The 12799-nt window shown below is 46.3% G+C and overlaps 1 protein-coding gene across 2 annotated transcripts in view; it reads left to right on the top strand.

The window, feature by feature from the left end:
• The first annotated feature begins 4874 nt into the window (after positions 1-4874).
• The window catches only part of SMYD1 (SET and MYND domain containing 1), a 45814-nt gene continuing 37889 nt past the window's right edge, over positions 4875-12799 (top strand). Inside the window, exon 1 of one of the 2 annotated variants that reach the window (XM_006111612.4) lies at positions 4875-5146. In XM_006111612.4, coding sequence (XP_006111674.1) covers positions 5010-5146 — 137 coding nt within the window. In that variant the 5' untranslated portion in view covers positions 4875-5009. The remainder of the gene's footprint in view (positions 5147-12799) is intronic. The other variant, XM_006111613.4, reaches the window with a different exon arrangement.

A 12799-nucleotide genomic window follows, 5' to 3' on the forward strand; every position in this document is an offset into this window, starting at 1 on the left:
TCTTGGTAATGGGTAAGATAGTTTGCGCATTTGTTCATTCCTTCCCGGAGAGTGTCGAATTTTAACATGAATGACAGTTCAGAGGATTCTCTTTCAAGTGCAGATGTAAAAGGTCTTTGTAGCAGAATGCAGGTGATTAAGTCATAGAGGGTATGTCTACACTACAGAGTTAGTTCGAACTAACTTAGTTCGAATTAGTTAATTCGAACTAAGCTAATTCGAACTAACGCGTCTAGAACTAAAAACTAGTTCGAATTAGCGTTTTGCTAATTCGAACTACCATGTCCACATTAAGTGGACCCTGAACAGGGCTTAAGGATGGCCGGAAGCAGTGCCGGCAGGGCATTAGAGGAGGACTTAGAGCGTGGAGATGCTGTCTCAGGCTAGCCGAGGGCTGTGCTTAAAGGGACCCGACCCCCCATCCCGGACAGACAGTTCTCAGGGGTGCCCCGCTTGAAAACCAGTCCTGGCTTGGAGTGCCCGGAGTGCCCACACTGGGCACATCACACCACTCGGCCATCACCCCAGCTGCACTTGCCGCAGGCTGCCATCTGGGGAGAGCGGGCAATTGGGGGGCTGCAGGAGAGCTTCCACCCCCAGAAGCCCGCAGAGCCAGCCCAGTCCTCCCCATCGGGGGCTCGTGCCCCATTCCTCCCTCACCTCCTTCCACTTACCCTTCCCTAGCCCCTTTTCTTGATGTACAAAATAAAGGACAATTGTGTTCAAAAATGGAATCTGTCTTTATTGAACAAAACTGGGGGAGACTGGGAAAAGGAGGTGGGAGAGGGGAAGAGAGAGGCTGGGAGAGGGGAGGGCAACTACAATGATCAGGGGTTGGGAACAGGTCCCATATGAAGAGAGGCTAAAGAGACTGGGACTTTTCAGCTTAGAAAAGAGGAGACGGAGGGGGGACAGGATAGAGGTCTCTAAAAGCAGGAGTTGGGTGGAGAGGGTGCATACAGAAAAGTTCTCCATTAGTTCCCATAAAGAAGGACTAGAGGACACCAAAGGAAAGGAATGGGTAGCAGGCTTCAAACTAGTAACAGAAAGTTGTTCTTCACAAAGCAAAGAGTCAACCTGTGGAACTCCTTGCTGCAGGAGGCTGTGAAGGCTACAACTAGAACAGAGTTTAAAGGGAAGTGAGATCAAGTCATGGAGGTTGGGTCCATGGAGTGGTATTAGCCAGGGGGTAGGAGTGGTGTCCCTGCCCAAGGTTTGTGGAAGGCTGGAGAGGGATGGCACGAGACAAATGGCTTGGTCACTGTCTTCGGTCCATCCCCTCCAGGGTCCCTAGGGTTGGCTGCTGTCGGCAGACAGGCTACTGGGCTAGATGGACCTTTGGTCTGACCCAGGACGGCCATTGTAAGCTCAGGACTCAGGGTCAGGGGTCTCAGTGGACCCCCTTGATTTTCATGCACACCTGCTCCTGGGTGGCCAGGCTGGCAGCTCTCCTGCCCTAGTCGGCCACTTTCCTGTGCCTAGTGCGGAGATCGTGGACCAGGTCCACGATGTCCGCATTAGCCCAGGCGGGTGCCCGCCTCTTGCGGTCCCGGGCAAGCTCCCGGGAGCCGCCAGCCTGGTCCTGGGAAGAGGGGGAGGGCTGGGGGGCATCGGGTGGCCGGCTCGATCCGTGCCAGGTGCAGGGTCTGCTGGCTGGGTGCTGGCAGGCTTGCACCTGGCACGGGCACCGTAGCCAGCCCGTGCCCCTTTAAGGGGTCCGGGGCCGGGAGGGGGGCATAGAGTTTCCCTGGTGTTGGCCAGAATGGCCACCAGGGAAAGCTGGGGAGGGCTAGCATCCCACTAGTTCGAATTAAGGGTCTACACAGCCCTTAATTCGAACTAGCTAGTTCAAACTAGGCTTAATCCTCGTAAAATGAGGTTTATCTAGTTCGAACTAAGTGCTCCGCTAGTTTGAATTAAATTCGAACTAGCGGAGCGCTAGTGTAGCGCCTATTAAAGTTAGTTTGAACTAACGGACGTTAGTTCGAACTAACTTTGTAGTGTAGACATACCCTGAGAGAGTGTACTTTCTGGTTAAAATGGCAAGAAACTGTTTTTTCTTTGTGATCTTGTCTGATATCTGTTTTGTGGGCATTAATCCTTTGGCGAAGTGTCTGAGATGTTTGTCCAATGTACATAGCAGACGGACACTTTCGGCACATGATAGCATAAATTATATTTCTGGATGCGCAGGAAGATGTATTCTTGATCTTATAACTCACTTGGTTAGGTCCAATAATGGTATCAGCAGAATGAATATGTGGACAAAGCTGGCAACGGGGTTTGTTGCAAGGGAAGGTACCAGGGTTGGTATTAGTGTGGTATGTCCTGTGGCTGTTGGTAAGAATCATCTTGAGGTTAGGTGGTTGTCTATAGGAGACTATGGGTCTGTCTCCCAGAGCCTCTTGGAGTATGGTATCCTGTTCCAGTATAGGCCGTAATTTATTGATAATGTGTTGGACAGGTTTAAATTGGGAGTTGTAGGTGATGACAAGTGGTGTTCTATTGTTGGTTTTCTTGGGTCTGTCTTGAAGTAGATGGTTTCTAGGTATTCGTCTGGCTCTTTCAATTTGCTTTTTTATTTCTCTGGGTGGGTAGTTGAGGTTTATAAATGCTTGGTAGAGATCCTGAAGCTTCTGGTCTCTGTCAGTGGGATTAGAGCAGATGCGGTTGTATCGAAGGGCTTGGCTATAGACGATGGATCGTGTGGTGTGTTCTGGATGGGAGCTGGAAGCATGTAGGTAACTGTATGAGTCGGTGGGTTTTCTGTAGAGAGTGGTGTCTAATTTTCCATTGTTGATTTGTACTGTGGTGTCCAGGAAGTGGATCTCTCGTGTAGAATGGTCCAGGCTGAGGTTGATGGTGGGGTGTAGGTTGTTGAAATCTCTGTGGAATATCTCCAGTGTTTCTTGGTCATGTGTCCAGATCATAAAGATGTCATCGATGTACCGTAGGTAGAGAAGGGGTGAAAGGGGACGGGAGCTGAGGAAACGTTGTTCTAGGTCAGCCATAAAGATGTTAGCATACTGTGGCGCCATGCGTGTACCCATGGCTGTGCCGCTGATCTGGAGGTATAAGTTGTTCTCAAACTGGAAATAATTGTGAGTGAGAACAAAGTTACATAGGTCTGCTATCAGATTGGCAGTGGTGTCCTCTGGGATAGTGTTTCTAATTGCTTGTAATCCGTCTTCATGTGGGATGTTGGTATATAGAGCTTCTACATCCATGGTGGCAAGGATGGTGTTATTGGGGAGGTTATCGATGTTTTGTAGTTTCCTTAGGAAGTCAGTAGTGTCTCGGAGATAGCTGGGGGTGTTGGTTGCGAAGGGTTTGAGAAGAGAGTCTACATAGCTGGATAGACCAGTAGTGAGCGTGCCAATACCAGAGATGATGGGACGTCCGGGGTGCCCAGGTTTATGGATCTTGGGAAGCAGATAGAACAATTCTGGTCGGGGGGTCAGAAGGTGTTTCTGTGTGGATTTGTTCCCGGGGAGTAACGGTAGTTCGAACTAGGAAGCCTAGTTCGAACTACCTAGTTCGTGCCGCGTGTAGCCGCGCGGCATGGGGTTCGAACCAGCCAGGATTTAAAAATGACGGCACCCGGCTTATGCAAATGAAACCCGGGAAATTCAAATCCCGGGCTTCATTTGCAATTGCGGTATGCCTACATTACCCTCCTATTTCGAAATAGGAGGGTAGTGTAGACGTACCCTGAGATGAAATGGGCTCAGATACCAACATGACTGGCATGGTGAAGTTACCATGAAGTTTAGAAGTATAAAGTTTCTAAAGAACTGCACGATTCTAAATAGCGATATTTAGATGATTGAGGATCCAGGGCTAAATTCTCTGCCTCCGCTACAGCAATGTGAATGCAAAGCAACTAAACCAACGTCAGTGAAGTTGATCTGGATTTACACTTACTGAGGTGTGGAAAGGGATCACTCAATGCAGCAAAAATAAGACCACTTATAGAACTGCAGGCTAGGAACTTGCTGGTTTATTAAATGCATGCCCCTCCAACACCGCTGGGGGAAAGTCCCACTAACTAACCAGTGAGGGGTATGGCTCCAGCCCCTAATACTCTGAGTAATCTAATTAACCCACTGACGACTGCTTTACTACAGTTGCTGGAATGGGAGAGCAGAAACTGGTTCCCATTTTTAATGTAATTGAACTCTCTGGTAATATTCTCTTCCTTTCAGGCTCTGTGGACCCAATTCATCCATTCAATGTAGTGAAGAGGAACTTGGGTGAATATCGTCCTCTGGCATGTTATTTCATTGAGCTTAGCCTATGAAAAACCTGAGGGAATAGCTGACCCATCAAGCCTGCTGCTGAAAGAAATACCAAGTTTCTGCAGTCCTTCCAGCACATTCTCCGTGCTTCTACGCACTGCTGGGTGACATTTGAAAAGCAACTTTTCCAGGCCTGTCTTCTGCAGCTGCATTCAAGGCATGTGTTTGCCTACATCCCTTTCTCCCCTACTGTAAATCTCACCGAGGAGAGAAAAGAAAGCAGCATTGTTTCCTTTCTGAAGGAGACCAGATGACAGCGCCAGGGACACACACCAGTCCACCACTTACCACTGTCTCAGCTGTTGGCTCCTGACAGACAGAAGCATGTGGTTTCTAAAAATACCCTGGTAAAGAAAATACGTGCTCTTTCCAATGGAAGAGAGTTAATTAAGCGCTGTGGCCATCGCATATACAAATACTTTCAGCTTGGGGAAACAATTCCAATGTGTTTTTCAGATGGGCTTATCCTAATGAAACAAACAGTGCTGGTCAGGCGAGAACAACCCCTTGGATTTCTGGGCGTAGAACTATATAAAGTAAAACCCTCCCCCCACAAGTGGAAAATGGTACAGCCTTGTGTAGGTGGGTGTGATGGGGACTGTCTATTTCTAGAATTGGTCTGGTGGCAACCCAAAGGTACTGAAAAAGCCGGAGTGACAAGGGACCTGGCTCACTGTGGGACACCCGTGCTGTGAGCCTGGTCTCTCTGGCATGACACAAGGGGAAATGGAGACGGTGGAAGTGTTCACTTCGGAAGGCAAAGGCCGGGGGTTGAAGGCAGCCAAGGAATTCTGGGCTGGAGATGTCATCTTCGCAGAGCCAGCCTATGCCGCAGTAGTTTTTGACAGGTAAGAGAAAAGATATTACATAGCAAAAGCTAGTCTCTGCTGCTCACAAAGCCCAGGCTGGCTGCGGTCAGTGAAGGCTTCGTTAGAGTCTGGACAGCATCAAGAAAGGCTAAGGACTGCAGTCAGCAGTGCTCCATTGTGGCTCATTCTATGAGGATGCAGGTCACAGTGGCTGTTCTTTTGGTAGGATGGGATAGTCAGTCTGCTTGTCTGTTTTAAATACAGTTTCTGGGACATGATCCTGAAAGGTACTTGGCACCTTCCGCTTCCACTGAGAGCAGTGAAAGGAGCTCAGCGCCTCTCAGGTTTGGGCCCCGGTGAATTATTCAAGTGGATTGCAGTGTGTAAGCTGCGATTCCAGTTACAATGAACCTCTAAGTGACTTTGCTATAGGAAGCTTCCACTATATACTGTACAATATGGGTACAATATGCCGTTATGCTTTCTTTTCACATATAACCCAGTTGGCTATATACATAGAGAGGATACTAATACTGAAAGTCATTAGATCCTTAACACATTCATGCCAGTGACAGTTTGTAAAAACTTGAGATTATTTCATCCCGTGCCCCTTTATAACCAATTGCTCCCAAAAAAATGGCCTTATATGTAGAACTTGCAGCATTACTGCTGCTTTCAAATGGTGTTATACTCACCAGGGGATGAATGATAAGGCTGGGTGGGTGCAGTCATTTTTGAGAGGAGAGACTGGATTCCTATAACTTTCTTGTGATACTGATGAAGCCCAAAACTGACTCCAGATGAAGGTGCATTTTCCACTTATGTTACTTGTCATACGCTTCTTATTTGTACACGAAAAATATTTGATTTACTTGTCTTGAAGATGTGGACATTGGGGGCTAGATCCACAAAAAAATTTAGGCACCTAGCTGCAGTGTTAGCACCTAAATCCACAATTTAGGTCCTCAAAACCCTTGCTGAGTTGCTGCCTCACGCTGTAGGTCCCTAAATTAATAAGGCACCTGTTTTGCTGGTAAAGTCCCTTTGGCGCCTACATTCCTGCCAGTGGGCAAGCACAAAGCTTGCTGAGTCCTGGTGCCAAGTGTCTAGCTTATGGGATCATCATTCTAAGCATTTTCCCTGCCTATGGGGCCTGGTCTGGTTGGTGATTTCAGGTGCAGCCTTTGAATACAGCTGCCGCATCAGGGTTATCACAAAGGGTAGTTATGCATGCATGGGCCAGGGTTGGTTTAGGATACGCAAGTAGGAGTCCCAGATTCAAATACCGTTTGCAAGGATTTGCACCCATATGTCCAACTGCTAGACAAAGTGTCCTAGCCCTTGGGCTAGGGACATTCTGGCATGAGGAACTGTCAGTGTCTCCTGGTGAAGCTGTTCCACTTTGCATGACATCCTTAAATACCCGGCAGAGCAGGAACTGGAAGCTGTGTCTCCTAGGTGAGCGCCCTAGACACTGGCCAACAGAGAAATTCTCTCTCTTTCTCTGGCCAGGTGGTCGAACACGGTATAATAGAGTGACCCTGGATTTGACCTAAGTGAAATTGCTCCACATTTGTAGGGGTGTAAAACTGAGAGCAGCATTTGGCCCAAAGTTTTTAAATGTCAAACTAACCTTTAGTTCCTTTTCTCATTCTGCACTTAGTAAAGGTCTAAACCTTCCATCACAACAATGAATGCTAAAAGATTGAATTTTCCTCAAAACCGCAACTGGTTTCAGGAGGGGCTCTGCATGTGAAAGCAAAGGAAGGATGTGATCTTTCCTACTAAAAGCCTCCCATGAGCAAATGGTTTCTTTTAATGAGGTTGAGCGAGGCATCTTACCTTTCCCTGTGCTTCTTAACTCTCATCATCTGGGAGATTTTAAATCACTCATGTTAAGTGAATTTGCTTGGTAGTTCCCTGTCACCTCGCTGTATCAGAAAATTAAGTACCGAATGCAAAGAACAGGAAACAAATGCATGGAGTTGTTTGTATTTGTATCTTTTCACTGCCTCTTTTCCTGCCATTGCAGTATAACTGGGAGAACGAGCCTCTGAAACTATCAAAATGGCAACAAAGGGGACACCAAGATCTGCAAAATGATTTACGGGGCTAGCACCCTGAGAGGGCGGAGCTTACTCCACACCCTTCTCCTTGGCATCTACTGCTGGTTAGTTTAAGTGGTTCCCTGCTCAGTGTGCTGGTTTTTGGGGTTTCATTCTTAGGCACCGATTTCTCCCCATTCCTTGTATACAAAGTCTGGATGTCTCGCGCTGGGCTGTGGATTCCACTGTGTGGCAAGAAGACATCTAAAAATTAGATGCTGCAATCCTGAGCATTGCAATACCTAATCCCTTTGTGGATTTTGTCCCTAAGTTTATTTTGCATTTTAACATGCCATTGCAAGAGCTGCTGTTTTAAAATGTAACTGCAAACACAAAGTAATCAGGACTTGAACTATGCCTAAATAACACAATAGGTAGTGCTACATAAATGCCAAAAATAGATTTGACGGATAGACTGTTGAGTAATCTGGACTTTCCCTCCCCTTACACTGGCCCTGACAGAGAGCCTATAAAAGTCAACAGGGTCTTTCCATTGTCTTCAGTGGGCTTTGGGCCAGTCCTCTTGACTAACTTACTCTGCAATTAGTCCCACTGGAAAGAATGGATCTAACTGTTGAAACAAGTAGCACTCACTGGCTACATCTATAGTGCTTTTTGTAGTTGGAAATAAGATATGCAATTTGAGATATGCAAACGGCGTACCTTATTTCAATCTTATTTTGAAATAGCTTATTTTGTAATTTGGTGCTGTCTACACAGCGCCAAATTTCAAAATAACCCGCTATTCCGAAAAGTCCCTTATTCCTCGTGGAATGTGATTTTCAAGGACATCGGAATAGCGAGCTCGAAATAACGGGCTTGCTGTTAAGATGCAGGACAGCTATTTTGGGATACTCCAGTATCCTGAAATAGCATTGCAGTGTAGATGTAGCCACTAAAGATAGGGAGTGGCAGCATCTGTCCCATTGAATTCCATGGAAAAACGAAAACAAGTTCAGAAGTAAGACGTGATTTATTGCTAAGCCTAGTCATTTGATGCCAGTTAATAATTCCAATCAAAGATGAACTAGGCTGGTTCCTAAGGATCCCGATAATGTACTTAAAAAAAAAGAGCGGGGGGGGGGGGGAGTGGGGACTAATTAAAATACCTCTCAAATTATGTTTTGTCTCAGGCAGAGATAGCAGTAGATTGCACAGCATGTTCTAACCACATCTTTAATATAAAGTGGGTTTATTTAGTTTTTTTAAAATATGTGCAAAATAAATGGACAATGCCCACTCAGACTGTTCAGTAAGAGTGTAGCTGCATTGCAGATTCATCTAGCAACGGATTGTTATGCTATGCACTGTCCTTGGAGAACTGACCTGGGGAGCCAACTATGTTCATGTTAAAGATCTAGCTCTATGGCATCTTCAGTGGGATCTTCCATAATAACATAAGAAGGGGCATACTGGATCAGACCAAAGGTCCAACTAGCCCAGTATCCTGTCTGCTGACAGTGGCCAATGCCAGATGTCCCAGAAGGAGTGAGAAGAACAGGTAATCATCACGTGATGACTCTACTGTCATCCATTTCCAGCCTCTGACAAATAGAGGCTAGGGACACCATTCCTACAATCCTGGCTAATAGCCATTGATGGACCCAATGTACTGAACTTCTCAGGCTTAAGTGTTGACACAGTGTATAACAGCGGTTTTCAAAGTATTGGTTGCGACCTATGAGGCACTGGGTGTCATTGTTGCTGGGAGGTCAGGTGACCAGTGAGGGGTGCCAAGGCAGGCTGCTTGCCTGTCCTGGCACCACAGACTGTGCTGTGCCCTAGAAGCAGCTGACAGTAGGCTGGGCTACCTGAGGGGAGAGTGGGGTAGAGAGCGCACAGGGTTTCACACACTGCCCCTGCCCCGAGCAATAGCTCTGCACTCCCATTGGCTGGGAACCTGCTACTGGCTGCTTCTGTGGCTCAGCATGGTCTGTGGTGCCAGCAAAAGGCAGGAAGCTGCCTTAGCACCTCTGATGCATCCTTGACTGGGACCCGGTCAAGGTAAGTCCTTCCTGCCCCCTTGTACACTCCAAAGCTCTCCCCCTCAGCCCCGTGGGCATCAACAGTTTTCTTCAATTGAGTCGTGAGAAAAAAAAAAGTTTAAAAACCGCCAATGTATAAGGTATCTGCATAATAGTCTGTGTCTACATGAGATTATTGTTCTTAACATGTCCTACCTGTGTTGCTACCCGTTCAGCTCCCCCTGTGCTAGTGTAAACAGGCTGCTGCATTTTTACTACCACATTATCTCCAAGGTAAAGCCCATGAACGGGGGTGTGAATTTCCAGTGATTATCCCGTTAAAAGAAACTTTCTGTTCTGTTTTCCCATCTAACCCCTTTTTTATTTTTTGAAGGATAATCCTTTGAAAATTGCAATTATCATTGGGACCCCACCTACCTAGTTGTTTTCAGTGGAAGCAGAACATAGTAATCCCTAGCTATACACCAGTGGTATATTTATAGTCAGACCCAAGGGCAGCTGTTTCAAAGCCTTGCAATTTTTGAAATAACATAGTTTAAAAAAAACACAGTTCTATAAATAATTCCAACATACCCCTCCTCCCCTCCAAATGTTATCTGAATAGAATAGTTTATGTCACCTGTGGCAAGGCAGTAGATCTTAAGTTTGCAATGGGATGGATTTCCTAATTTTACAGACCTTTTCCTTCCCAAACTTCTATCAACAATCCATCTAGTGTGGTAGTCTGTTTCTAAAAGTATTTCAGAGCAAAGGGAATCTCCTTTTGCCGATGTATGATGCACCTAAATGTGCTGTATTATACCAAAGAAAAAAACATTTTTTTCTCTAATTCCAGCTGGTGAGTAGTTCCAACCCTTGTTATTTGTACTACTGTACAGCAGTGGTCTTCAACTTTTTTACACCCAAGATCACTTTTTAAATGACAGACCAAGCCAAGATCTACCACCCCGCCGCTTCCTTGAAGCCCTGCCCTCTCTCTTATCCTCCTCTCCATCACTTGCTATCCCCAATCCTTATACTGCTACTTTAAAAAAAAATTCCCACCATTCCTCGCAGCTACTCACCTGTGCTGTTGCTGGGTGAGTAGCTGCTTCTCAAATGAGGAAATCTAATGTAAATGTACTGCGTAGGCACGCAGTTCAGAGAGGGCTCAAGAGCTACTCTTAGAGCCTCCGAGATCTATCGGTAGATCGCGATCTACTGGTTGGTAACCACAGCTGTACAGCCTAGAGGTCCCAGCTGAGCTCAGGGCCCTGTTGCAAGGTGAGGGTCAGATCCATAGTAAGAGATACTACCTCACTGCTCCAAAGAACTCACAATCTGAATAGACCTGGAAGACAAATGAAGTGTTATTCCCATTTTACAGGAGTGGAACTGACCAAGCCACAGAGGATTAAACCATTTGTGTAAATTCAGATGAGGGGGTCTAACTGGCTCACTTAAAGGGGACCAAAAGTGGTTGAGATTCCAGATCTGGAGGTGGCAGGCACAATCCCAAAGAAAAGGACTGGGATGACCAGAATTCTATGGACTTTGAACAAGAACAGCTAAGTCTTTGATGATACTGCTAAGGAGGGATCTGAAGATGACTGTTCCATGAAGTCCTTTCTCGCATGTAATGACCTTCATTTTTCCTACTGTATCTTCTCTAATCTACCTCTCCCCTTTCATGGGATTCTCATAATAATTCTCACTGTCACTGGATTTGACAAGCAGGGTTGGATGGTCCTCTAGGGTGTACCTTGCCCCAAATTACACAAAAAGGAAGGCCATTGAGTCTTGAAAAATAGTTGTTGCTCAGATGGCTGCCTCTCATTGGCTCCTTAGAGCTGTGTTTCTGAAAGTGTCCCAAGGGAACACTTTGAGAAACACCTTAACTAGCTGCCCTGGTTTGTTTATTTACCGATGCCGTGGCCACGGAGCCTTGCAGCTCCGATTGACTCCAATTCCCTCTTAGCAGCCAGGGAGAGCCATGGGAAGTGGTGGCCTGGCCCACGCCGCTTCCCACAGCTCTCCTTGGCTGCAAAGGATGAAATGTAGTCAATGGGAGCCATGAGGCTTCGTGGCTGCAGCGCCAGTAAATAAACAAACCGGGCAGCCAGTTAAGGTGTTTCTCAAAGTGTTCCTGCAGAACACTTTCAGAAACACTGCCTTAAGAGCATGTTGATAAAGTTAAGTCCTCAGCTACCTACATGTGACTGCTCCCAATGTGTTGACTAGATTAGTATACGTGAAGGATAACAGAGCTCAGCCACATGAGTTCAAAATTCCTCTTGCATTTTCCATAAGACCTGGGCTGCTTCTTCACTTCCTGTCCTTAAAAACTTTGTGTGGTTTTGCTGTGCATTGTTTAAAAAGTGGCTGTGCTCTTCCCCAGAGTTGGCTGCTTTTCAGCAATGAGTGCAATGCTGCCTTTACATGTTGCATGTCAGAGATACTATTAATGTGAGATCAAAACCTTTACTTGGTTCCTGCTCTCTTGGGAGAACACCCCTCACTCCCCCCCCAAAAAAAAACCCCCTGTATTTCAGCAGTTCTGTTGTAAGACTTCCTCCTGAAAGCCTTCATTTGCTTTGATGGGTACATTTTCCTCAAGTCCTCTGCGGCTGCTGTCTACATGTGTTCAGCAAGAAGACTCTTCTTAACAACATTCCCATGCATTATCTCTCTCTTTGCTTAACCATACTGTACACTTGTGTGTTTTTATCAGTCCTGTGGCTCTTTGTTGCCTTACAAGGAGCTTAATCTCTGCTGAACTTTTCTGCCCCTCTGACTTGACAGCTGAGAGAACACAGTCTTGCATTTCTGACCAGCACCCAATTCTGCCATTGGACTCAAGAGAGCAGGCCAGGGCTCCTGCTATTAGCACAGAACCAACTGGCCAGCCTGCCTACTCTTGGCATTCCAGCTCGCCTGATTGTTGTCATCATACAAACCCCCATTTAGCATGGGGGTTTATACTCTGCCTATAATCTTGCTTGCAACTGTTGCATAATAAAGCTCTATTTGTGTTGTGAAATCTAGAGTGAAGGGAGCAAGGTGTATGTTGTTAGCAGCACAGGTAGCAATGTCAGATGAGTTAAAGCTGTGCTGACCTTTCCATTTTCATTGGAGAGGAAGGATGACGGTGTGGTTAAGGCATTAGCACTCAAGGTTAAAGTCCCAGCTCTGGCACAGATCTCCCCGGCATAGTTTCTCCGAGCCTCAGTTTCCCATGTGCAAAAGGTGAGTGATGATCACAGAACCATAGAATTGGAAGGAACTTCACGAGATTATCTAGGGCAGTCCCTTGCATTCATGGCAAGGCTAATAAATAAGGCTTCCTTTGCCTGTCCTGTCTAAATTGTGAGTTTTTTGATCTAAGGGTCAATTTACACAGCAAAAGTGGTGCACAGGCTAGCCTACCTGAACCAGTTTGAGCCCAGCTCATGCAGATAACAACAGCATTGAAGAAGGCTCTGTGTGAGCTTCAGTGTGAATAATGCAGGCCCAGCATGGCAGGTGGCTACAGACTCAGCTTGCTTGCCTAGGTTGTGCTGTATTCACTGCCTTGTTACCAGTGCTAACCAGATTCAAGGTAGTTCAGAGCAAGCAGGCTAGCT

Source organism: Pelodiscus sinensis, chromosome 5, assembly GCF_049634645.1.
Source record: "Pelodiscus sinensis isolate JC-2024 chromosome 5, ASM4963464v1, whole genome shotgun sequence".
Taxonomy (NCBI): domain Eukaryota; kingdom Metazoa; phylum Chordata; order Testudines; family Trionychidae; genus Pelodiscus; species Pelodiscus sinensis.